The following is a 26,880-nucleotide window of genomic DNA, read 5'->3' on the forward strand; positions in this document are numbered from 1 at the left end:
GATGGTGGCTCACCAATCACAAGCTACATCTTGGAGAAGCGTGATGCTAAGAAGACCTCATGGTCCAATGCCGGCAAAGTCAAACCGAAGGATCTCGAGTTCCAGATAGCGAAACTGATCGAGGGCAATGAGTACTTCATCCGTGTGATTGCTGAGAATGAGATTGGTCAGAGTGAACCATGTGAACTGAAGGAGCCTGTCAAGGCCAAGAGTCCATTTGGTATGTAAATGATTTAAATCTTTTATCTCAGAAAGAAGTAGTCTTTTTCCAAACTTTAATGCACTGGAGTATACTTGACAAATAACTTGACATTCTACGAATGCTGGAAGGACTTTTTCGATGCATTTTGTTCATTTTGGTATCAGTTGTGCCCAGGCAATATTCAACTTCACTTGCCATAGACCTAAACTTTGTTTCCTGTTCTCACCAGATTCAAATTCTATTCCATATTCTCTTCAGACGTTCCTGGTCCACCAATCAAATTCCACGTAACCGATGTGAGCAAGTCTCAGATCTCCCTTGCCTGGGAACCTCCACTATCTGATGGCGGTACCCCAATCAAGGGTTACATCATTGAGCGAAAGTCAAGGACAAGTCAACGCTGGGTCAAGATGAACAAGACACTCGTCCCAGAGCTTGCCTTCACTGTGACAGATGTCACTGAGAACCAGGAGTACGAGTTCCAGGTCTCTGCTGAGAATGCTGAGGGTGTTGGCGCTCCTGCTGATACACTTGGACCAATCAAGGCTAAGGATGCGTATGGTAAGTAATCTGTCGCTGAATGTGATGCAGCTGAGTAGTGACTTTGTTGTCGAGTGGTTTTCGCTGCTATTCGATGAGGGAACTCATTCAAGAAATTTTACATCAGGTATCCGGCTTTGGACTTCGGCTGGTGCACGAGCTGTTGCAGTTTCATCAATCGATCTGCATCAATTTGGATGTGAATATTGTAGTTTGCTCTTTCTTTTCAGATGTCCCTGGACAACCAGGGAAACCCAAGGTTGAAGAGATCACTGCTGAGACGGCCAAGGTGACTTGGTCCCCTCCAAGAGACGATGGTGGCAGTCCTATTGTGAACTACCTTCTCGAAATGAAGAAGCCTTCTGACACAAAATGGTCTTCTGTCAATGCTGACTTCACAATTCCCTCGCCGGAGCATACCGTGCCAGGCTTGAAGGCAGAGACAGACTACATGTTCAGAGTTACAGCTTACAATAAGGCCGGGCCTGGCAAACCATCTGAACCTTCAGATGTAGCCAAGTATGGTAAGTTTCAGACGTCTTCTATGAAATTTCTTTGACGTCTGCTGAAGAATTTTTGTGGGTTTTGCTGCAGAATTTCTTGGGTGTCCGCCGAATTTTGTTGGTGTCTGCTCCAGAATTTCATTGATGTCTGCTTCAAACTTTTATTTTAATGTATTCACTTCCAAGAGTTAGAATATCGTCTTAATTACCCGTTCTACAGAAACGCCAGTCAAGATCATACGTGAGCTCACTGACAACCAGGTCAAGAAAATTCCTGATACCGTCACATTTGAAGCCGAGCTTAACAAGCCCAATGTTGAGGTGCAGTGGTTCAAGAATGGTCAGCCCATATCACCAAGCCCCAAGTACAAGATCGAAGCAAAGGGCAAGATACATCGCCTGACTGTAAATGATGTAAATTCTGAAGATGATGCAGACTACACAATGAAGGTCAAAGACACAGACCTGAAGACAACTGCTGCTATCTTTGTTGAAGGTCAGTAATTTGGAATCTTCTTCTTAAAAGATATTGTCCAAACTGAAACATGCAGAACCAACACTGCCACTTGCATTTAGAGCAAAGACTTTACTTGCAACAGGTTGACTAATACCTGATTCAACTTGCTTGCTGTGAAACTTTATGACCCGTTCTCTCTTTTTAGTGCCTCCCAAATTCATGCTTGACAAGAAGTTTGAGGACACCATCATCATGAAGGTCAAGACATCCAAGGTCATTGAGGTACCGTTTGTCGCGAGCCCGATGCCAAAGATCACATGGGCTTTCAATGACGGCAAATTCTCTGATGAGAAACGTGTGACCGTAGAGACGATCCGCGGTATGACAGCCCTGACCATCAGCCGAGCTGAGAGACAGGATGCCGGAGATTACACGCTCAAGATCGAGAACAAGTTTGGCACAATCAGCATGACTGTTCATGTCAAGGTCCTGGATAAACCAACACCAGTCAGAAATCTTGCTCCCGATGAGATCACACCAGAGTCGGTTCACCTGACATGGAAGGAACCAGAAGACAATGGTGGCTCTGATATCACAGGTTACATCATCGAGAGGCGCGACGCTAACCGCCAGAGCTACAACAAGATTGGCCAAGTCAAAACTCTTGACTACCTGGCCACAAAGCTAGTGGAAGGCAACCAATACGTCTTCCAAGTTATTGCAGAGAATGAGGTTGGACAGAGCGATGGGGTCGAAACAAAGTCAATCACAGCCAAGTATGGTTTTGGTAAGTTTAATTCCCTTAAATTTTTGTTTTCATCTGCAACAGAATTTTATTAACAGCTACCACATACTACAGTAACAGTTGCCACAAAATTTCTGTGATGTCTGCTGCAGAACTTCTTACGTGTCTGCTTGAGAATGTCTGTGAAGTCTGCCACAGAATTTACAATCTGGGCTGTTGAATTTATTTCACTGTTATATCTGCTATATTATTTCTTCGACATATCTGCCATTGTCTTGTCGCATTTCAAATAACACTTCAACATTCATAATCAAATTTGCAGACAAACCAGGTCCCCCTGAAGCTCCAACCGTCTCAGATATCTTCAAAACTTCTGCTGTGGTCAACTGGCAGCCGCCAGCAAATGATGGTGGGGCTCCAATCCTTGGATACCACCTTGAGCGACGCCTGACTTCCAGCTCCCGCTGGACCAAGATCAATGACAAGATCGTCAAGGAGTTGACCTTCAAAGACAATGACCTCAAGGAGGGCATGGAGTACATGTACCGCGTGATGGCTGAGAACAAGGCTGGTGTTGGTCCTCCGAGTGAACCAAGCAAGCCTTTCACTGCTAAGGATCCTTGGGGTACGTATCACCACACTGAGTAATACCTTTACTGGTTCATTTCTTTTCATGTGATCTGATTTTAGAAATTTGGTTCAAAACGTCAAAAGAACTAAGCATTTTCGTAAGTTGACCACTTCCACCTTTCAGATAAACCAGGCCCACCTGGCATCCCGAGTTTCAGCGAGATCACTGACACCTCAGTGAGAGTGACATGGTCTCCACCTGAGGATGACGGTGGTTCACCAATCACTAATTACAATCTGGAATACATGGCTGTTGATGGCAAGAAATGGGCTCCAGCATCCATTGATAAGATGGCTGACACATCTCTGGTTGTGAAACGTCTCAAGAAGGACCAGGAGTACCTGTTCCGCGTATGCGCTGAGAACAAGGTTGGCACTGGACCATTCTCCCAGAACAAGGAACCAATCAAAATTGTTGCTCCCCTCGGTGAGTTGATGTCCAAATTTGTTGACCCACTTCTGTGTTTCCTTCAATTTACTTCAGGGTACCATCTCCTTCCTTCACAAAGCAGCAGGAGATTGCTTTTTGTGCTCAACCTCTTCAGTGGAAATGTTATAGTGTCTATAAACGTTGCCTTTTTTCATTTTCAGTTGGTACTGCGCCGAAGCTTGAGGCTGGCCTGGATGATGTCACTGTAGTCGTTCCTAATGAAGCCAAACTTGACTGCGACATTGCTGGTGGAGACCCAGTTCCTGAAATCAAATGGTAAGTAGACTTCAATTTTGACATGTGCCTCAAACTTAACATTTAATTCTTGGTTGCCATTTACCAGGACCATGTCGATGACATTGACCTCAATTAATTATTTTCAGGTTCAAAAACAACAAAGAGTTGACAGCAAGTGACAAATACAAGATGAGTTACAAGAACAAGACTGCCGCGCTGATCATCAAAGACAGCAAACCTGAGGATGCTGCCACCTATAGGTGTACTGCATCAAACATCATTGCACACGTGGAGACACAGGCCAATGTTATCGTCCACAGTAAGTTGGCAGGACAATTCTATTTCTAATCGGAAATGAAATGATTCCTACTCATTGGGGAGAAAGAGTCATGAGCAGACATTTATTGCTTCAAGCTGACATTCAGTGTTAGCAGGCATTGACTGTTATGAACAGGTATTCACCATTACAAACACTTGTTCTCTATTGCAAGCTGACAGTTGCATTCGTGTTGTGATGAGAAGTTCAATGCATGAACGGACAATCAGTGTTATGAGCAGAAGTTCATTGTTATGAGCAGGCATTCAGTGAGAAATTCCTGTCATCTTCCATTTCAGTGCACCCCAACATTGAGTTCGACAAGAAGTACAAAGAGCCCCAATCGCTTAAGGCCGAGAAGACCTTCACTGTCCCAGTCAAAGTCACTGGTATCCCGACACCTAAGGTCACCTGGTCCTTGAATGACAAGCCTCTAGAACCTTCCAAGCGCGTCACCTTAGAGTCAAAGGAGAACTTGTATTACACTATTTCTGTGAAGCAACTGACTCGCCAAGATGCAGGCATCTACACTGTGTCGGCTGAGAATGTTGTCGGGAGGAAACATGCCGAGTTTGAACTCAAAGTTCTAGACAAACCCTCTCCTCCACGTGACCTGAAAGTGACTGACGTCCAACGCGAGTCCATCTCCGTTGCCTGGCAACCATCTGAAGATGATGGTGGCTCACCAATCACGAGCTACATCTTGGAGAAGCGTGATGCTAAGAAGACCTCATGGACCAATGCCGGCAAAGTCAAACCAAAGGATCTCGAGTTCCAGATAGCGAAACTGATTGAGGGAAATGAGTACTTCATCCGTGTGATTGCTGAGAATGAGATTGGTCAGAGTGAACCATGTGAACTGAAGGAGCCTGTCAAGGCCAAGAGTCCATTTGGTATGTAAATGATTTAAATCTTTTATCTCAGACAGAAGTAGTCTTTTTCCAGGCTTTATTGCACTGGAGTATATTTGACAAATAACTTGACATTCTATGAATATGTCTGAAGGACTTTTTCTATGCATTTTGTTCATTTTGGTATCAGTTGTGCCGAGGCAATATTCAACTACACTTGCCATGGACCTAAACTTTGTTGCCAGTTCTCACCAAATTCAAACTATCCCAAATTCTCTTCAGACGTTCCTGGTCCACCAATCAAATTCCATGTGACTGATGTGAGCAAGTCTCAGATCTCCCTTGCCTGGGAACCTCCACTATCTGATGGCGGTACCCCAATCAAGGGTTACATTATCGAGCGAAAGTCGAAGACAAGTCAGCGCTGGGTCAAGATGAACAAGACACTTGTCCCTGAGCTTGCTTTCACCGTGACGGATGTCACTGAGAACCAAGAGTATGAGTTCCAGGTCTCTGCTGAGAATGCTGAGGGTGTTGGCGCTCCTGCTGACACACTTGGACCTATCAAGGCTAAGGATGCGTATGGTAAGTAATCTGCCGCTGAATGTGATGTAGCTGGGTGGTGAATTTGTTGTTGAGTGTTTTTCACAGCTATTCGGTGAGGGAACGCATTCAAGAAATTTTACATCAGGTATCCGGCTTTGGACTTCGGCTATTGATGCACGAGCTGTTGTAGTTTCATCAATCGATCTGCATCAATTTGGAAGTGAATATTACAATTTGCCCTTTCTTTTCAGATGTTCCTGGACAACCAGGGAAACCCAAGGTTGAGGAGATCACTGCCGAGACGGCCAAGGTGACTTGGTCCCCACCAAGAGACGATGGTGGCAGTCCTATTGTGAACTACCTTCTCGAAATGAAGAAGCCTTCTGACACAAAATGGTCTGCTGTCAATGCTGACTTCACAATTCCCTTGCCGGAGCATACCGTGCCAGGCTTGAAGGCAGAGACAGACTACATGTTCAGAGTTACAGCTTACAATAAGGCCGGGCCTGGCAAACCATCTGAACCTTCAGATGTAGCCAAGTATGGTAAGTTTCAGACGTCTTCTATGGAATTTCTTTGACGTCTGCTGAAGAATTTTTGTGGTTTTTGCTGCAGAATTTCTTGGGTGTTCACCAAATTTTGTTGGTGTCTGCTCCAGAATTTCATTGATGTCTGCTTCAAAATTTGATTTTAATGTATTTACTCCCAAGAGTTAAAATATTCTCTTAATTCCCCATTCTACAGAAACGCCAGTCAAGATCATACGTGAGCTCACTGACAACCAGGTCAAGAAAATTCCTGATACCGTCACATTTGAAGCCGAGCTTAACAAGCCTAATGTTGAGGTGCAGTGGTTCAAGAATGGTCAGTCAATCTCACCAAGCCCCAAGTACAAGATCGAAGCAAAGGGCAAGATACATCGCCTGACTGTAAATGATGTAAATTCTGAAGATGATGCAGACTATACTATGAAGGTCAAGGACACAGACCTGAAGACAACTGCTGCTATCTTTGTTGAAGGTGAGTAATTTGGAATCTTCTTCTTAAAAGATATTGTCCTAACTTAAACATGCAGAACCAGCACCAACACTTGCATTTAGAACAAAAACTTGCAACAGTTTGTCTAAAACCTGATTCAACTCTCTCTTTTTAGTGCCTCCTAAATTCATGCTTGACAAGAAGTTTGAGGACACCATCATCATGAAGGTCAAGACATCCAAGGTCATTGAGGTGCCATTTGTCGCGAGCCCGATGCCAAAGATCACATGGGCTTTCAATGACGGGAAATTCTCTGATGAGAAACGTGTGACCGTAGAGACAATCCGCGGTATGACAGCCCTGACGATCAGTCGAGCCGAGAGACAGGATGCTGGAGATTACACGCTCAAGATCGAGAACAAGTTCGGCACAATCAGCATGACTGTTCATGTCAAGGTCCTGGACAAACCAACACCCGTCAGAAATCTTGCTCCCGATGAGATCACACCAGAGTCTGTTCACCTGACATGGAAGGAACCAGAAGACAATGGCGGCTCTGACATCACAGGTTACATCATCGAGAGGCGAGATGCTAACCGCCAGAGTTACAACAAGATTGGCCAAGTCAAAACTCTTGATTACCTCGCCACAAAGTTGGTGGAAGGCAACCAATACGTCTTCCAAGTTATTGCAGAGAATGAGGTTGGACAGAGCGATGGGGTCGAAACAAAATCAATCACAGCCAAGTATGGTTTTGGTAAGTTTAATTCCCTTAAATCTATGTTTTCATCTGCAACAGAAGTATATTACCAGCTACCACATACTACAGTAACAGTTGCCACAAAATTTCTGTGATGTCTGCTGCAGAACTTCTTAGGTGTCTGCTTAAGAATGTCTGTGAAATCAGCCACTGAATTTACAATCTGGGCTTTTGAATTCATTTCACTGCCATATTGCTATATTGTTTCTTCAACATACCTGCCATTGTCTTGTCCCATTTCCAATAAAACTTCAATATTTCATGTTCTAATTTGCAGACAAACCGGGTCCCCCTGAAGCTCCAACCATCTCAGATATCTTCAAGACTTCTGCTGTGGTCAACTGGCAGCCGCCAGCAAATGATGGTGGGGCTCCAATCCTTGGATACCACCTTGAGCGACGCCTGACTTCCAGCTCCCGCTGGACCAAGATAAATGACAAGATCATCAAGGAGTTGACCTTCAAAGATGATGACCTCAAGGAGGGCATGGAGTACATGTACCGTGTAATGGCTGAGAACAAGGCTGGTGTTGGTCCTCCGAGTGAACCAAGCAAGCCTTTCACTGCTAAGGATCCTTGGGGTACGTATCACCACACTGAGTAATACCTTTACTGGTCCATTTCTTTTCATGTGATCTGATTTTAGAAATTTGGTTCAAAACGTCAAAAGAACTAAGCATTTTCGTAACTTGACCACTTCCACCTTTCAGATAGACCAGGCCCACCTGGCATCCCAAGTTTCAGCGAGATCACTGACACCTCAGTGAGAGTGACATGGTCTCCACCCGAGGATGACGGTGGTTCACCAATTACGAATTACAATCTGGAATACATGGCTGTTGACGGCAAGAAATGGGCTCCAGCATCCATTGATAAGATGACTGACACATCTCTGGTTGTGAAACGTCTCAAGAAGGACCAGGAGTATCTGTTCCGCGTATGTGCTGAGAACAAGGTTGGCACTGGACCATTCTCCCAGAACAAGGAACCCATCAAGATTGTGGCTCCCCTCGGTGAGTTGATGCTTCCTTGAATTTATTTCAGGGTGCCATCTCCTTCCTTTACAAAGCAGCAGGAGATTGCTTTTTTTTCTCAACTTCTTCAGTGGAAATGTTAAAGTGTCTATCATCATAAACGTTGCCTTTTTTCATTTTCAGTTGGTACTGCGCCGAAGCTTGAGGCTGGTCTAGATGATGTCACTGTAGTTGTTCCTAATGAAGCCAAACTTGACTGCGACATTGCTGGTGGAGACCCAGTTGCTGAAATCAAGTGGTAAGTAGACCCCGAATTTGACATGTGCCTTGATCTTTACATTTAATTCTAGTTTGGCATTGACCATGACCATGTTGATGATGTTGACCTTAACTAAATTCCTTTTAGGTTCAAAAACAACAAAGAGTTGACCGCAAGTGACAAATACAAGATGAGTTACAAGAACAAGACTGCCGCGCTGATCATCAAAGACAGCAAACCTGAGGATGCTGCCACCTATAGGTGTACCGCATCGAACATCATTGCAAACGTGCAGACACAGGCCAATGTTATCGTCCACAGTAAGTTGGCAGATGAATTCTATTCCTAATCTGAAATGATTCCTACTCATTGGGGAGAAAGGGTCATGAGCAGACATTCATTGCTTCAAGCTGACATTCAGTGTTAGCAGGCATTTACTTTTATGAAGAGACATTCACTATTACAAACACTTGTTCTCTATTGCAAGCAGGTACTTGCATTCTCTGTTGTGATGAGAACTTCAATGTATGAATGGACAATCGGTGTTATGAGCAGACATTTAGTGACAAATTCCTGTCATATTCCATTTCAGTGCACCCCAACATTGAGTTCGACAAGAAATACAAAGAGCCCCAATCGCTTAAGGCCGAGAAGACCTTCACTGTCCCAGTCAAAGTCACTGGTATCCCGACACCCAAGGTCACCTGGTCCCTGAACGACAAGCCCCTGGAACCTTCAAAGCGCGTCACCTTAGAGTCAAAGGAGAACTTGTACCACACGATTACTGTGAAGCAACTGACTCGCCAAGATGCAGGCATCTACACTGTGTCGGCTGAGAATGTTGTCGGGAGGAAACATGCCGAGTTTGAACTCAAAGTTCTCGACAAACCCTCTCCTCCACGTGACCTGAAAGTGACTGACGTCCAACGCGAGTCCATCTCCGTTGCCTGGCAACCATCTGAGGATGATGGTGGCTCACCAATCACGAGCTACATCTTGGAGAAGCGTGATGCTAAGAAGACCTCATGGTCCAACGCCGGCAAAGTCAAACCGAAGGATCTCGAGTTCCAGATAGCGAAATTGATCGAGGGCAATGAGTACTTCATCCGTGTGATTGCTGAGAATGAGATTGGTCAGAGTGAACCATGTGAACTGAAGGAGCCTGTCAAGGCCAAGAGTCCATTTGGTATGTAATTAATTTTAATCCTTTATCCGGTGCGCTCGGAAACCAGTAGTTTTATTCCAGGCTTGAGTGTACTGGAGTATATTTGACAAATAGCTTGACATTCTATGAATATGTCTGAAAGACTTTTTCGATGCACTTTGTTCATTTTAGCATCAGTTGTGCCCAGACAATATTCAACTTCACTTGCCATAGACCTAAACTTTGTTGCCAGTTCTCACCAAATTCAAACTCTATCCCAAATTCTCTTCAGACGTTCCTGGCCCACCAATCAAGTTCCATGTGACTGATGTGAGCAAGTCTCAGATCTCCCTTGCCTGGGAACCTCCACTATCTGATGGCGGTACCCCAATCAAGGGTTACATTATCGAGCGAAAGTCGAGGACAAGTCAACGCTGGGTCAAGATGAACAAGACACTCATCCCAGAGCTTGCTTTCACCGTGACGGATGTCACTGAGAACCAGGAGTACGAGTTCCAGGTCTCTGCTGAGAATGCTGAGGGTGTTGGCGCTCCTGCTGATACACTTGGACCAATCAAGGCTAAGAATGCGTATGGTAAGTAATCTGTCGCTGAATGTGATGCAGCTGAGTAGTGACTTTGTTGTCGAGTGGTTTTCACGGCTATCCGGTGAGAGAACGCATTCAAGAAATTTTACATCAGGTATCCGGCTTTGGACTTCGGCTGGTGCACGAGCTGTTGCAGTTTCATCAATCGATCTGCATCAATTTAGATGTGAATATTGCAGTTTGCTCTTTCTTTTCAGATGTTCCTGGACAACCAGGCAAACCCAAGGTTAAAGAGATCACTGCTGAGACGGCCAAGGTGACTTGGTCCCCTCCAAGAGACGATGGTGGCAGTCCTATTGTGAACTACCTTCTCGAAATGAAGAAGCCTTCTGATACAAAATGGTCTTCTGTCAATGCTGACTTCAAAATTCCCTTGCCGGAGCATACCGTGCCAGGCTTGAAGGCAGAGACAGACTACATGTTCAGGGTGACAGCTTACAATAAGGCCGGGCCTGGCAAACCATCTGAACCTTCAGATGTAGCCAAGTATGGTAAGTTTCAGACATCTTCTATGGAATGTTTGCTCCAAAATTTTATTTTAATGTATTTACTCCAAGAGTTAAATATTGTCTTAATTACCCATTCTACAGAAACGCCAGTCAAGATCATACGTGAGCTCAATGACAACAACATCAAGAAAATTCCTGACACCGTCACATTTGAAGCCGAGCTTAACAAGCCCAATGTTGAGGTGCAGTGGTTCAAGAATGATCAGCCCATCTCACCAAGCCCCAAGTACAAGATCGAAGCAAAGGGCAACATTCATCGTCTGACTGTAAATGATGTAAACGCAGAAGATGATGCTGACTACACAATGAAGGTCAAGGACACAGACCTGAAGACAACTGCTGCTATCTTTGTTGAAGGTCAGTACATGTATTTTCGAACCTTTTTTTTAAAAGATATTGTCCTAACTTAAACATGCAGAACCAGCACCGGCACTTGCATTTAGAACAAAAACTTGCAACAGTTTGTCTAAAACCTGATTCAACTCTCTCTTTTTAGTGCCTCCTAAATTCATGCTTGACAAGAAGTTTGAGGACACCATCATCATGAAGGTCAAGACATCCAAGGTCATTGAGGTGCCGTTTGTCGCGAGCCCGATGCCAAAGATCACATGGGCTTTCAATGACGGCAAATTCTCTGATGAGAAACGTGTGACCGTAGAGACAATCCGCGGTATGACTGCCCTGACGATCAGCCGAGCTGAGAGACAGGATGCCGGAGATTACGCACTCAAGATCGAGAACAAGTTCGGCACAATTAGCATGACTGTTCATGTCAAGGTCCTTGATAAACCAACACCCGTCAGAAATCTTGCTCCCGATGAGATCACACCAGAGTCTGTTCACCTGACATGGAAGGAACCAGAAGACAATGGTGGCTCTGACATTACAGGATACATCATCGAGAGACGCGATGCTAACCGCCAGAGTTACAACAAGATTGGCCAGGTTAAAACTCTTGAGTACCTCGTCACAAAGTTAGTGGAAGGCAACCAATATGTCTGCCGAGTCATTGCTGAGAATGAGGTTGGACAGAGCGATGGGGTTGAAACAAAGTCAATCACAGCCAAGTATGGTTTTGGTAAGTTTTAAGTTTCATTTTCATAAGCGAAATAATTTAATTAACAACTACCACATATTTCTGTAACGTTTTCACAAAATTTCTGGGATGTTTGCTGCAGAAATTCTTTGGTGTCTGCTTAAGTATGGCTATGAAGTCTGCCACAGAATTTCCGAGATATCTGGGCTGTTTAATTTAATTGACGCCTGCTATATTATTTCTTCGACATACCTGCCATTGTCTAGTACTAATTCCAATAAAACTTTAACATTTCATGTTCCAATTTGCAGACAAACCAGGTCCCCCTGAAGCTCCAACCGTCTCAGACATCTTCAAGACTTCTGCTGTGGTCAACTGGCAGCCGCCAGCAAATGATGGTGGGGCTCCAATTCTTGGTTACCACCTCGAGCGACGCCTGACTTCCAGCTCCCGCTGGACCAAGATCAATGACAAGATCATCAAGGAGTTGACCTTCAAGGATGATGACCTCAAGGAGGGCATGGAGTACATGTACCGTGTAATGGCTGAGAACAAGGCTGGTGTTGGTCCTCCGAGTGAACCAAGCAAGCCTTTCACTGCTAAGGATCCTTGGGGTACGTATCAACACTCTGAGAAATACCTTTCAAGTAAATTTCTTTTCATGTGATTTGATTTTAGAAATTTGGTTCAAAACGTCAAAAGAACTAAGCATTTTCGTAACTTGTACACTTCTGCCTTTCAGATAAACCAGGCCCACCTGGCATCCCAAGTTTCAGCGAGATCACTGACACCTCAGTGAGAGTGACATGGTCTCCACCCGAGGATGATGGTGGTTCACCAATCACCAACTACAATCTCGAATACAAGGCTGTTGATGGCAAGAAATGGGCTCCAGCATCCATTGATAAGATGGCTGATACATCTCTGGTTGTGAAACGTCTCAAAAAGGACCAGGAGTACCTGTTCCGCGTATGTGCTGAGAACAAGGTTGGCACTGGACCATTCTCTCAGAACAAGGAACCAATCAAGATTGTGGCTCCTCTTGGTGAGTTGATATGAAAATTTGATGACCCACTTCTGTGCTTCCTTGAATTTCCTTCAGGATGTAATCTCCTTCTTTCACAAAGCAGCAGGAGGTTGCTTTTTTCTCCTCATCTGCAGTGGAAATGTTAAAGTGTCTATCATTATAAACGTTGTCTTCTTCACTATCTTCAGTTGGTACGGCACCAAAGCTTGAGGCTGGCCTGGATGATGTCACTGTAGTCGTTCCTAATGAAGCCAAACTTGACTGCGACATTGCTGGTGGAGACCCAGTTCCTGAAATCAAATGGTAAGTAGACCTCGAATTTGACACGTGCCTCTTGACATTTACTTCTAGTTTGGCATTGACCATGACCATGTCGATGATGTTGACCTCAATTATTTTTTTCAGGTTCAAAAATAACAAAGAGTTGACAGCAAGTGACAAATACAAGATGAGTTACAAGAACAAGACTGCCGCGCTGATCATCAAAGACAGCAAACCTGAGGATGCTGCCACCTATAGGTGTACTGCATCAAACATCATCGCTCATGTTGAGACGCAGGCCAATGTTATCATCCACAGTAAGTTGGCAGGACAATTCTATTTCTAATCTGAAATAAAATGATTCCTACAAATTGGGGAGAAAGTGTCATTAACGGACGTTCCTTGTTTCATGCCGACATTAAGTGTTAGCAGACATTGACTGTTATGAACAGACATTCACTATTACCAACACTTGTTCTCTATTGCAAGCTGGCAGTTGCATTCGTGTTGTGATCAGACGTTCAATGTATGAACGGACAATCAGTGTTATTAGCAGACGTTCAGTGTGAAATTCCTGTCATCTTCCATTTCAGTGCACCCCAACATTGAGTTCGACAAGAAATACAAAGAGCCCCAATCGCTCAAGGCCGAGAAGACCTTCACTGTCCCAGTCAAAGTCACTGGTATTCCGACACCAAAGGTCACCTGGTCCCTGAACGACAAGCCTCTGGAACCTTCCAAGCGCGTCACCTTAGAGTCAAAGGAGAACTTGTACCATACGATTACTGTGAAGCAACTGACTCGCCAAGATGCAGGCATCTACACTGTGTCGGCTGAGAATGTTGTCGGGAGGAAACATGCCGAGTTTGAACTCAAAGTTCTAGACAAACCCTCTCCTCCACGTGACCTGAAAGTAACAGATGTCGAACGCGAGTCCATCTCCGTTGCTTGGCAACCATCTGAGGATGATGGTGGCTCACCAATCACGAGCTACATCTTGGAGAAGCGTGATGCTAAGAAGACCTCATGGTCCAACGCCGGCAAAGTCAAACCAAAGGATCTCAAGTTCCAGATAACAAAACTGATTGAGGGCAATGAGTACTTCATCCGTGTGATTGCTGAGAATGAGATTGGTCAGAGTGAACCATGTGAACTGAAGGAGCCTGTCAAGGCCAAGAGTCCATTTGGTACGTAATGTCTCTTGCTATATTATAAGTCAAAATGTGTACATGTATGTGTTTCTTTATTTTTGAGTATGTCTTGATGCATTTGTTAAGTAATTGGTTATTACACCTGTAACTGTAGTTCAGGAATTGAATTGCCTTTCTTTTGGCATCGACGCAGCACCTGTAATACTGATATGGAACTTCTGTTGAATTTCATGCACATATCTTTCCAAGAAGAGCCTCGTAGACAACTCTCAAATTGACACCTGTTACTTTTTTCAGATGTCCCTGGCCCACCAATAAAATTCCACGTAACTGATGTGAGCAAGTCTCAAATCTCCCTTGCCTGGGAACGTCCATTATCTGATGGCGGCACCCCGATCAAGGGTTACATTATCGAGCGAAAGTCCAAGACAAGTCAACGCTGGGTCAAGATGAACAAGACACTCGTCCCAGAGCTTGCCTTCACTGTGACAGATGTGACAGAGAATCAGGAGTATGAGTTCCAGGTCTCTGCCGAGAATGCCGAGGGTGTTGGTGCTCCTGCGGATACTCTTGGACCAATCAAAGCTAAGAATGCTTTTGGTAAGCCATCTTGTTCAAATCTATCATTCTTGATTAAGTAAAACAAATTTAGCACTCTGCAAAAACCTCGGAACTGGTTAACTACCTTGGAACTGATTAACTACCTCATTGACTTAACATAAACTGCTGCGATTAAACTGATATCAATTTACATTTGTTCACATTTTTGCAGATGTTCCCGAACAGCCAGGCAAACCCAAGGTTGTAGAGATCACTGCTGAGACGGCCAAGGTGACTTGGTCCCCTCCAAGAGACGATGGTGGCAGTCCTATTGTGAACTACCTTCTCGAAATGAAGAAGCCTTCTGACACAAAATGGTCTTCTGTCAATGCTGACTTCACAATTCCCTTGCCGGAGCATACCGTGCCAGGCTTGAAGATGGAGACTGACTACATGTTCAGGGTGACAGCTTACAACAAGGCTGGGCCCAGCAAACCATCCGAACCTTCAGATGTGGCCAAGTATGGTATGTGTTACTAATTCAAGTGTAAAAATATACTCTAATGAAATAGTAATACGTCCGCTGCAGAATTTTATGGAGGTCTGCGGATAACTATTCCATATTTCTCTTAGTTGAGAAAAAGAGTAACTGGAAGAATTTCCTTGAAGACTTCGCTTCCTGTCTATTAGCTCATTTCCAATATCACTCAATTCCTTCTAACGGCTCCTTTTTAAATCCTACAGAAACGCCAGTCAAGATCATACGTGAGCTCAAGGACAGCCAGATCAAGAAAATTCCTGACAAAGTGACTTTGGAAGCCGAGCTTAACAAGCCCAATGTTGAGGTGCAGTGGTTCAAGAATGATCAGCCCATCTCACCAAGCCCCAAGTACAAGATCGAAGCAAAGGGCAACATTCATCGTCTGACTGTAAATGATGTAAACGCAGAAGATGATGCAGACTACACAATGAAGGTCAAGGACACAGACCTGAAGACAACTGCTGCTATCTTTGTTGAAGGTCAGTATTTTAGAATATTCTTGTTAAAAGATATTGTCCAAACTCTGAGATGAAGTGCCAGCACTGTCACTTGGAGTTAGAGCCAGAACGTAACTCACAATAGGTTGGCACAAACCTGATTCAACTTGCTTGCCTTGAAATTTTATTTTTTCATCCTCTCTTTTAGTGCCTCCTAAGTTCATGCTTGACAAGAAGTTTGAGGACACCATCATCATGAAGGTCAAGACATCCAAGGTCATTGAGGTGCCGTTTGTCGCCAGCCCGATGCCAAAGATCACATGGGCTTTCAATGACGGCAAATTCTCTGATGAGAAACGTGTGACCGTGGAGACAATCCGCGGTATGACTGCCCTGACGATCAGTCGAGCTGAGAGACAGGATGCCGGAGATTACACGCTCAAGATCGAGAACAAGTTCGGCACAATAAGCATGACTGTTCATGTCAAGGTCCTTGATAAACCAACACCAGTCAGAAATCTTGCTCCTGATGAGATCACACCAGAGTCTGTTCACCTGACATGGAAGGAACCAGAAGATAATGGTGGCTCTGACATCACAGCATACATCATCGAGAGACGCGACGCTAACCGCCAGAGTTACAACAAGATTGGCCAGGTCAAAACTCTTGACTACCTGGCCACAAAGCTAGTGGAAGGCAACCAATACGTCTTCCGAGTCATTGCAGAGAATGAGGTTGGACAGAGCGATGGGGTTGAAACAAAGTCAATCACCGCCAAGTATGGGTTTGGTAAGTCTAATTCCTTCTTTGTAATCTCGATTAGCATCTGCTCCACAGATATTTACATCTGCACAAGATTTTCATTGATGTCTGGTCTAGAATTTCATTAACATCTGTTCCAGATTTTCATTGATATCTGCTCAAGAATTTCATTGACATATGGTTAGAATTGTCAATCATATCTGCTTCTTGAATTTCGTTATGTCTTCCTCAGATTTATATTAACAGCTGATTTATTTTCTGATAAATACATTTTCATGGTTTTCTTCTGGTACTTTTGCAGACAAACCAGGTCCCCCTGAAGCTCCAACCATCTCAGATATCTTCAAGACTTCTGCCACTCTCAACTGGCAGCCGCCAGCAAATGATGGTGGGGCTCCAATCCTTGGATACCACCTTGAGCGCCGCCTGACTTCCAGTTCCCGCTGGACCAAGATCAATGACAAGGTCATCAAGGAGTTGACCTTCAAGGATGATGACCTTAAGGAGGGCATGGAGTACATGTACCGCGTAATGGCTGAGAACAAGGCTGGTGTCGGGCCACCAAGTGAACCAAGCAAGCCTTTCACTGCTAAGGACCCTTGGAGTGAGTATCAGTAGTGTCAGCACCTGATCATGTTCTCTTATTGTAATTACTGTGCTCATTATTCTGGTCGAGTGAGACAATGAGGCAGGAAGTACGATATTCCTACCTGCATGGAATCACATTTGTTTTCTTCTTTAGGAAAGCTTTCAATAATTTTGGCTGGTAGTTGTTGTTTCAAATTTTACCTAACTTGGAAACCTTGCTCTCCAGATAAACCAGGACCACCTGGAATTCCCGACTTCAGCGACATCACAGATACTTCTGTACGCCTGGCTTGGACTCCTCCTACCGATGACGGTGGGGCCCCCATCACCGGATACCACATTGAACATCAAATAGCAGGATCTGGAAAGAAATGGACGCCGTCTACCGTTGATAAGGTTACAGAGACAACTCTGGTTGTCAAGAGGTTGAAAACAAATGAGCAGTATGTGTTCCGAGTCTGCGCCGAGAATAAGGTTGGGACTGGGCCATTCTCCAAGAATACCGAACCTATCAAAATCAAGGCACCGCTTGGTGAGTAACATTCAAGTAAATCACTTCGCTCACTCATGTAAGAGAAATTCTGAGAAAACTTCATCTAAACTAACTTGTTACTGCAAGGAAGAAATTTGTTGATTTTGTTCTCATATGCATTGTGATACTAATATGAGTCATGTTCCTTTGAAGCTATCTTGTTGAGAAACGAGAAATTGATAAGCGAGGTGATCTTGGATTGTTGAAACAAAATGATAAAAGTACAATTCCGTAAGTCATATAATCCACCAGCATACATGCTATAGAGTTTCGATGTTATTTTTCAGTTGGTGACGCACCAGTTCTCGAGTCTGACCTTCAGGATGTAACCGTTGTCATGCCACTGGATGCAGTCATGGAATGTGACATCAAGCCTGGAAGTCCAGCTGCTGAAATCAAGTGGTAAGTTTGGGTCGGTGTACACCAGGAAACGGCTCATTATGAAGTACAACAACGCTCATTCCTCTGTAATAAGAGTCACTGAACAATCAGTTGTTATCAGTAGGAATGCTTTGAAAAGATCAAGACACACTCTTTGAAGGTAGAGTCTGTGTCGAGGCAAAGGCCCAATTCTAGCGCTTCGTGGCCCATCTCCTAGACCTGTGCTTGTGTTTTATTTAGGAGGGTTTAATCGAGGAGCTTTTGTAATATGTTCACGAGATGATTATTTTGCTGCGCAGGTTCAAGAATGGCAAACAGATCACGACCAATGGTAAATACAAGATGACCTACAAGAACAAGGTCGCAAAGATGATGGTGACTGACACCAAACCCGAGGATGCTGCTGCTTACAAGTGTGTGGGATCCAACATCATCGGCAGTGTGGAGTCATTTGCTAACCTCACTGTGCACAGTAAGTAGTCCAACTGCGAATAATCAATTCTTTTACAACAATCATGTAGGATGAAAATGGTTAGCCAACTCTTAAATGTTCAAAGCGTATGTTTTCAGGACTTTGATAAAGTGGCTAAAAATGATCGATTGATTAGTTTTGGAAATCTTGTCTTTTGTGAAAGTTAATGGAAGTAAAATACCAGAAGGGTCCATTGGTTCCATCAGATAAGGGATTCAAATCAATACTAGTAAATCTGTTGTTCCCATTTTGAGGTGAAAACTACTGGGTACTTGCAGCAAATGATTCACCATTTAGAATCTCCTGTACATTGACACTATGGCCTCAGAGGTGCTTTGAGAAAGGATATCGTAGGAACAAGGTTACATAAAATTCACCAAGCTATTAGGGGTCTCTTCATTTTGTGTGATCAACTTTCAGTGCACCCCAATATTGAACATGACAAGAAATACAAGGAGCCCCAGTCCCTGAAGGCTGGCAAGACGTACACCCTCCCCGTCACCATCACGGGTATACCTACACCTACGGTAACATGGACCATCAACGACAAACCGCTTCAAGCAAGCAAGAATGTCATCATTGAGGCTAAAGATACACATCATACGATTACTGTCAAGAACTTGACAAGACAAGACGGCGGAAGCTACTCTGTCGCCGCGGAGAATATTGTCGGGAAGAAGTACGCTGAATTTGAACTCAAAGTTCTGGACAAACCGTCACCTCCGCGTGAATTGAAGGTCACGGAGGTCCAGCGTGAGGCTATATCTGTTGCATGGCAGCCATCTGAGGATGACGGAGGTTCGCCTATCACCAACTACATCTTGGAGAAGCGCGATGCCAAGAAGAGTACATGGTCTAGCGCCGGCAAAGTCAAACCAAAGGAATTGGAATTTACGGTTGCAAAACTGATCGAGGGCAATGAGTACTTCATCCGTGTGATTGCTGAGAATGAGATTGGTCGTAGTGAACCGTGTGAACTCAAGGAGCCTGTCAAGGCCAAGAGTCCATTTGGTAAGTAATATAACAATAGCATAGGGTCAACATACTCCTTTATTTGTACCTCTGGTGTATGAGAAAAGGCAAAGGCCATTGCTCAGTCAAAGATGAAAAAAAACTTAACAAAGTTACATACGAGTTGCTGACGCAGGCCCAAAGATCAGTGGTTTTAATCTCAGTCGAGGAAGTTGAAATTATCTTTACTTCTTCTTTTCAAAAACGTCAGTACTTTTCAATACATTTGACAGTAACCATTGATTCAGCACTTTACGATGGTACCTACTTCATCCATCCTCTGATGGGTATTTAATAAATGGAATAATTTTCACAATGTTCCATTCCCAGATGTTCCTGGTCCACCAATTAACCTACACTACACTGATGTCAGTAAGAAGGCTATCGCTATCGCCTGGGAGAAACCAAAGTCTGATGGAGGCTCCAAAATCATTGGCTACATTGTCGAGAAGCGTCAAGCCACTAGCACTCGCTGGGTCAAATTGAACAAGACGCCAGTTCCAGAGTTGTCCTACAACGTGACTGACGTAATTGAGAACCAGGAGTACGAGTTCCAGGTCTCGGCAGAGAATGCTGAGGGCGTCGGAGCTCCTTCCAATACGATTGGACCAATCAAAGCCAAGGATGCATTTGGTAAGTTAATTGTTGATTGTGCGATGTGTTGGTAGGAATATTGACGTGACACCTGAGTGAGTTGATCATGATACCAAAAGCTGCTCAGCTAAGCAGGTTTCCCACTGAAATACATTGTTGGTGGAATTATCCTTTCAGCCAGATTGAGCTTCCTTTCATTACATTATATACAAATTTGAGATTCAGTTATAGTTCTCATGACCTTCTTTGAGTTTTTTCCATTTGTTTAGAGAAACATTGGGATTTGAACTTCAACCTTTTGATTTTTTGTAGGTGTACCTGGTCAACCGGGCAAACCCATTGTAGAGGAGATTACTGCAGACACTGCCAAGCTCACGTGGTCACCTCCACGTGACGATGGTGGTGCCCCCATCACAAACTACACCGTCGAGATGAAACAGCCGAATGAGTACAAGTGGTCCGTTGTCAATGCTGACTTCACCGTGCCGAACCCACAGCATGCTGTGACTGGTTTGAAGGCTGTGACAGATTATATCTTCAGGGTGACAGCTGTCAACAAGGCTGGACCTGGCAAGGAGTCGGAGCCATCAGATGTGGCCAAATATGGTACGTTTTGTTTGCACACAATGGAATTAGGGGGGTCCCGTTGGTGGGAAATGGGTTTGCTTCGACTTAGGCATGAATAGTGCCAATTTAGGGTTAGGCGGTACAGAAATGTATCGGCAATTTGGAAAAACCTAATCGGGCCCAACTTTCTGCTCAAAATAGTCTCTCTTTTAAGTCCAGTGCATGAGTGTTTTTATCTTGCTCTTCAGAAACCCCAATCGAAATCATCAAGCCAACAGAAGATGTAGAGGTCAAGAAGATGCCAGCAGACGTCAGTTTCGAATGTAAACTCAACAAAGCAGATGTTGATGTCGAATGGTACAAGGATGGCAAACTGCTCGCACCCAACAAGAAATACAAGATGGAGGCCAAGGGCACCATCTATAAACTGACTGTGACTAGTGTGAATGATGAGGATGATGCTGAGTACATGTTCAAGGTCAAGGGCAAAGATGTCAAGTGCAAGGCTGGGTTGTTCGTTGAAGGTCAGTTGAAATTTCAGGAGAACTTTTGTGTTTTCAATTCATGCCGATAGTGATTGAAGATCTTAGATGCTGTAAACTCAGGGTTTTGTAAGTTTGAATTTTTGTGATATAAACAGCATAAAAATCTTTCCTCTTTACATGTTATCTCAAGTCAGCTATTCCGATTTCAATGTTTGGTGTTTTTCACCTTTTCTAGTTCCACCCAAGTTCATGCTTGACAAGAAGTTTGAAGATACCATCATCATGAAGGTCAAGACATCCAAGGTCATTGAGGTGCCATTTGTCGCGAGCCCGATGCCAAAGATCACATGGGCTTTCAATGACGGGAAATTCTCTGATGAGAAACGTGTGACCGTAGAGACGATCCGCGGTATGACAGCCCTGACCATCAGCCGAGCTGAGAGACAGGATGCCGGAGATTACACGCTCAAGATCGAGAACAAGTTCGGCACAATCAGCATGACTGTTCATGTCAAGGTCCTGGATAAACCAACACCGGTCAGAAATCTTGCTCCCGATGAGATCACACCAGAGTCTGTTCATCTGACATGGAAGGAACCAGAAGACAATGGTGGCTCTGACATTACAGGATACATCATTGAGAGACGCGATGCTAACCGCCAGAGTTACAACAAGATTGGCCAAGTCAAAACACTTGAGTACCTCGCCACAAAGCTAGTGGAAGGCAACCAATATGTCTTCCGAGTCATTGCAGAGAATGAGGTTGGACAGAGCGATGGGGTTGAAACGAAATCCATCACCGCTAAATATGGCTTTGGTAAGTGTGAATCAGTTTCTTTGACGTCTGCCACAGAATGTTCTTGGTGTCTGCCACAGGATTTCTTTGGCGTCTGCCACAGAATTTTGCTCACATCTGCTGAAGAATTTCATTAACTTCCAGATTTTCTTTATCATTGTTCCTTTGCCATCAGCTGCAGAATTATTCTCACTGTCTCAAATATCTCTTCTAGACCCACCAGGTCCACCTGAGACTCCAACCATCTCCGAAATCTTCAAGACATCTGCTGTCATTTCCTGGCAACCACCAGTCAATGATGGCGGTGCCAAGGTCACTGGGTACCATCTGGAGCGCCGCTTGACCTCGAGCAACAGATGGTCCAGGATCAACAAGAAGGCAATAACGGAGTTGACCTTCAAGGATGATGACCTCAAGGACGGTATGGAGTATGAATACCGTGTGATGGCTGAGAACAAGGCTGGAATTGGGCCACCGAGCTCACCATCCAAACCATTCACAGCCAAGGATCCTTGGGGTAAGAAATTGACCTTAGTGTCTATTTCATCTTCTCTCAAAACAAAATATTGATCAAAAGTGTAACTGAAGCACTAGTTTTATGACAACTTCCTCTTGGTTGGAGAATGCTGTGTCTTACGAATATTGTGTTAGGCTGAGCATCACTGTAGGAGGATGAAGGTACAGTGGAAAATGTAATCTGTCAGAGATTGAAACGTTCTCTTTGTTTGACTTCAGATAAACCTGGGCCACCTGGTATCCCAGAATTCAGCGAAATCACCGACACATCTGTACGCCTAACATGGACTCAACCCACTGATGATGGTGGTGCCCCTATCACAGGTTACCATGTCGAACAACAGGTCCTCGGTTCCGGCAAGAAATGGGCACCATCTTCTGTCGACAAGGTGACAGAGGAGACGTTACTTGTCAAGCGACTCAAGACAGACACGGAGTACGTTTTCCGAGTGTGCGCTGAGAACAAGGTTGGCACTGGACCGTTTTCCAAGAACACGGAACCGATCAAGATCAAGGCAATTCTAGGTGAGTGGTTTCGAGATGACTCAATCCGTATGTGATAGAAATAAAGATGATTATTTTTGTCTGCTTTATGTGGTGTTCAAAATGATGAACAGTAGCAAATTGACATTTGTATAGCTTTAACCATGATGTTTTCGATACTTTCAGTTGGAGATGCACCAATCCTTGATCTCGACCTCGAAGACAAGATTGTCATCTCACCAGCTGAAGCTGTCATGGACTGTGAGATCAGGTCGGGTAGCCCCGCTGCTGAAATCAAATGGTACGTATACCTGGCATATTCAGGTAATGCTATGTCTGTTCTTTACTTCTTTTTGTCAGAGCATTGAGGTAGCTGTTGTCGATAATGTCACAACACCTCCAGCAGTGTATCGAAATCCAGCCTCCGTAAAACGTGACTTCGTCCTTGTGTGGTCTAACTCAAGTTAACGTTTCAAAACTGCTGTTTCGGCTTCTCTTCAGGTTCAAGAATGGCAAGCTGATCACCTCCAATGGTAAATACAAGATGACCTACAAGGACAAGTTGGCCAAACTGGTTGTCACGGACACCAAACCCGAGGATGCCGCTTCTTACAAGTGCGTGGGATCCAATATCATCGGAAGTGTTGAGACTTCGGCTAATCTAGTTGTGCACTGTAAGTATATCTCATTGTAATATCTGAACCATTTGACAGTTAAGAGAGTTCCTTTAAAAATGCCATAAAGTAAAAATTCTAAAATCATAGGTTTTAGGTAATACGATGATATGATATGTGATGGCTGGCAAATTCAGTTCATCCTCAATTATCAAGTAGTAATATTGGTCGGTTTGGATGGGTGCTGCTCCAGCAGGGCTTGACTTGTATGCAGAAGAGGCCATAAAACCACGAAACTCGAGCGATTAAACTATTTGGTACCAAAATGTTCTCTTAAATTATTTAGTATCAAAATGTTCTCTGCCCTCTTCTACTGTTTTTTGTTTTTTGACACAATTGGATTTTTGAAGCTGTCACATCAGTAGCTAATATTAGTTTCTTCTCCCTCATCTACAGTGCACCCAGGTATTGACCACGACAAGAAATACAAGGAACCTCAGTCCATCAAGGCTGGTAAGACGTTCGCCGTCCCAGTCAAGGTGACTGGTATACCCAAACCTGCCGTCACTTGGTCCCTGAACAACAAGCCACTCTCTACCTCCAAGAAGGTTATCTTGGATATCAAGAATGGGGACCAGACGATCACCGTTAAGGAGTTGAAGAGAGAAGATGCTGGGATCTATACAGTCTCCGCTGAGAACGTTGTTGGACGTAAACATGCTGAGTTTGAACTGAAGGTTCTCGGTGAGTTTGATTTCTTATCACTGCTGTTGTTACAAGGTCAAATCAGTTGAGGCTTGCGCGTGTTGTGAGGAATTTAGTTAGAGGTCACAAAGTAACTGCAACTGAATCATGTAAAGCACCACGCAAATGAGTGATTTAAATTACTCTTACCTGCAATTAAATTCATGTGCTGCCACATGAGAAGTAGGAAAAAGGAAAGAAAGATGACAATTCATTAATTGTATCACTTGGTTTCTTCAGACAAACCATCCCCACCACAAGACCTGAAGGTCACCAAAGTAGAGCGTGAGGCAATCTCTGTTGCCTGGCAACCACCAAAGGACGATGGTGGTTCACCAATCACACGGTATGTCCTGGAGAAACGTGATGCCAAGAAATCGACATGGTCCAGCGCCGGCAAGGCCAAGCCAACAGAACTTACGCAGACAGTCTCTAAACTGATCGAGGGCAATGAGTACTTCATCCGTGTGATTGCTGAGAATGAGATTGGTCAGAGTGAACCGTGTGAACTGAAGGAGCCTGTCAAGGCCAAGAGTCCATTTGGTAAGTATGTTGTCTGCATTGACTTTCTTAGGTGGAATGCTATCGCTGAATATGATGATCAATACGTTACCTAGTATTGCTCAAATGCATTCTGAAGCATACCAGTAGTAAAAGTCAATATGATTAACCTCAGCCTGTCTGCACCGAATGTCATAAGCGTTCTCTACAATCAACCTCAGTCTGTCAGTAGGCCTACCAAATGTCAGTAAATACAATTACAACACAACAGTAGTTGTCCGCACCGAATGTCATTAGAGTTCTCTACAATCAACCTCAGTCTGTCAGTAGGCCTACCAAATGTCAGTAACTACAATTACAACACAACAGTAGTTGTCCACACCGAATGTCATTAGAGTTCTCTACAATCAACCTCAGTCTGTCAGTAGGCCTACCAATGTCAGTTACTACAATTACAACACAACAGTAGTTCACTACATGTCTCATACCACCTTGTATTGAAATCTTTCAATCAAGATTTATCGCTTTCTCTAGATGTTCCTGGCCCACCACAGAAACTACATCCCACAGATGTTAGCAAGACCAAAATATCCATCGCTTGGGAGAAACCCAAAACAGATGGTGGGAGTCCCATCCTTGGCTACATCATCGAGCGCAAAGGTGCCACAAGTACCCGATGGGTCAAACTAAACAAGACACGAGTGCCAGAGTTGGCCTATGATGTCACAGATGTTACAGAGAACCAGGAGTATGAGTTCCGTGTATCGGCCGAGAATGCAGAAGGCCAAGGACCGCCATGTGATACACTTGGACCAATCAAAGCAAAGGATCCTTATGGTGAGTGACATAGATGTGTTTCTGAACTCCTGTTTTCTGTAGAAATGAATGTCCCTTTCATATATGTATCATCCACACATGATGCATGGTAATCTTTTTCCCGAATGAGGCAGTTTTGCTTTTCATTGTGGGCCATAGTTTGCACCATTTTGGTACCTCACCTACTCCTGCTACTTGATATTTCTATGTCAACAGTGCCACCACGCTGTGGTTCCCAGCTATTGCTAATTGTGCCAGTTATATTCTTATCATTACCTTTCCTTCCGTTACAGACGTCCCAAGCAAGCCCGGCAAACCAGTGGTCGAAGAGATCACAGCCGAATCTGCCAAGGTAACCTGGAGCCCCCCACGAGACAATGGTGGAAGCCCTATTGTCAACTACCTACTTGAAATGAAGCAGCCGTCCGATTACAAGTGGTCAGCAGTCAATGCTGACTTCACCATCCCGACGCCAGAGCACACTGTCAAGGGGTTGAAGGCCGAGACTGATTATGTGTTCAGGGTGACAGCTGTCAACAAGGCTGGACCTGGAAAGGAGTCTGAGCCATCTGATGTTGCCAAATATGGTAAGAGATTTGTAAATTTTTTTGGTTGTCGTACATTCAAACCGATTGTATTAGTGAAGTTACTGAAACCTGAAGACGGAGACACTTGCAAAAGGGAAATTTCTTACAACAAGACCCAACTGTAGTGGAACGTAAAAAACGTTCACTAACACTAGAGTGATATTATGATAATTGCTGTGAAAAAGTTTTGAGTGTTGAGAGAGGGATGCCGATTTGGACATCATCATCGCAGCTTATGATTTTGTGTTGTTTTTGGTCTAAACGTCGCCATTTTATGACCCCCCCCATGTGACATCTTTTCACTTGCAGAAGTTCCGTTGAAGATCCTCAAGGAACTTGAAGACACCGAAGTCAAGAAGATGCCAGCAGATGTCACATTTGAATGTAAACTCAACAAAGAGGAAGTGGAAGTCGAATGGTACAAAGACGACCATCTCTTGACTCATGGCAAGAAATACAAGATGGCAGCTAAGGGCGCCACCTATATACTCACTGTTAATGATGTCAATGATGAGGATGATGGTCCATATACATTCAAGGTCAAGGGCAAAGACCTGAAGTCGCAGGCGGGACTCTTTGTTGAAAGTAAGTAATTCATACTAGTGGAAGTAGTAATGGTAGTACCGCTGTAACTACCACTGTAACTACCACTGTAACTACCACTGTAGCTACCACTGTAATTACCACTGTAACTACCATTACCACTACCACTACCACTACTACTACTACTAGATACCATGACATTTACTT

At 44.2% G+C, this 26,880-nt stretch overlaps 2 protein-coding genes across 2 annotated transcripts in view; both read left to right on the top strand.

Annotated features, from left to right (window-relative positions):
- Positions 1–612: 612 nt before the first annotated feature.
- Positions 613–14,206, top strand: LOC135499419 (titin-like). The gene is made up of 27 exons (XM_064790163.1): positions 613–763; positions 973–1,266; positions 1,466–1,741; positions 1,908–2,489; positions 2,770–3,072; positions 3,202–3,504; positions 3,669–3,783; positions 3,891–4,063; positions 4,360–4,953; positions 5,194–5,496; positions 5,709–6,002; positions 6,202–6,477; positions 6,611–7,192; positions 7,473–7,775; positions 7,905–8,207; positions 8,352–8,466; positions 8,575–8,747; positions 9,020–9,613; positions 9,864–10,166; positions 10,376–10,669; positions 10,769–11,044; positions 11,184–11,765; positions 12,035–12,337; positions 12,466–12,768; positions 12,939–13,053; positions 13,156–13,328; positions 13,605–14,206. The coding sequence occupies exons 1-27, from the start codon at positions 613–615 to the stop codon at positions 14,204–14,206; spliced, it is 8,685 nt and encodes a 2,894-aa protein (XP_064646233.1).
- Positions 14,207–14,232: 26 nt separating this feature from the next.
- LOC135499420 (titin-like) overlaps positions 14,233–26,880 on the top strand; it is a 33,414-nt gene continuing 20,766 nt past the window's right edge. The window contains exons 1-23 of the mRNA XM_064790164.1: positions 14,233–14,242; positions 14,460–14,762; positions 14,935–15,228; positions 15,447–15,722; positions 15,889–16,470; positions 16,745–17,047; positions 17,258–17,563; positions 17,851–17,965; positions 18,244–18,416; positions 18,837–19,427; positions 19,758–20,060; positions 20,334–20,627; positions 20,837–21,112; positions 21,309–21,890; positions 22,084–22,386; positions 22,605–22,910; positions 23,055–23,169; positions 23,370–23,542; positions 23,939–24,226; positions 24,467–24,769; positions 25,262–25,564; positions 25,837–26,130; positions 26,440–26,715. Of these exons, the coding sequence (XP_064646234.1) occupies positions 14,233–14,242; positions 14,460–14,762; positions 14,935–15,228; positions 15,447–15,722; positions 15,889–16,470; positions 16,745–17,047; positions 17,258–17,563; positions 17,851–17,965; positions 18,244–18,416; positions 18,837–19,427; positions 19,758–20,060; positions 20,334–20,627; positions 20,837–21,112; positions 21,309–21,890; positions 22,084–22,386; positions 22,605–22,910; positions 23,055–23,169; positions 23,370–23,542; positions 23,939–24,226; positions 24,467–24,769; positions 25,262–25,564; positions 25,837–26,130; positions 26,440–26,715 (6,769 nt within the window). The remainder of the gene's footprint in view (positions 14,243–14,459; positions 14,763–14,934; positions 15,229–15,446; positions 15,723–15,888; positions 16,471–16,744; positions 17,048–17,257; positions 17,564–17,850; positions 17,966–18,243; positions 18,417–18,836; positions 19,428–19,757; positions 20,061–20,333; positions 20,628–20,836; positions 21,113–21,308; positions 21,891–22,083; positions 22,387–22,604; positions 22,911–23,054; positions 23,170–23,369; positions 23,543–23,938; positions 24,227–24,466; positions 24,770–25,261; positions 25,565–25,836; positions 26,131–26,439; positions 26,716–26,880) is intronic.

This window comes from Lineus longissimus, chromosome 15 (genome assembly GCF_910592395.1).
Source record: "Lineus longissimus chromosome 15, tnLinLong1.2, whole genome shotgun sequence".
Classification (NCBI taxonomy): domain Eukaryota; kingdom Metazoa; phylum Nemertea; class Pilidiophora; order Heteronemertea; family Lineidae; genus Lineus; species Lineus longissimus.

Coding starts and splice junctions, on each gene's coding strand:
- LOC135499419 (XM_064790163.1), top strand. CDS start 613: ATGAACAAGACACTCGTCCCAGAGCTTGCCTTCACTGTGACAGATGTC. Junction 11,766..12,034: donor CACAGCCAAGTATGGTTTTG/GTAAGTTTTAAG, acceptor TCCAATTTGCAG/ACAAACCAGGTCCCCCTGAA. Junction 13,054..13,155: donor CCAGTTCCTGAAATCAAATG/GTAAGTAGACCT, acceptor TATTTTTTTCAG/GTTCAAAAATAACAAAGAGT.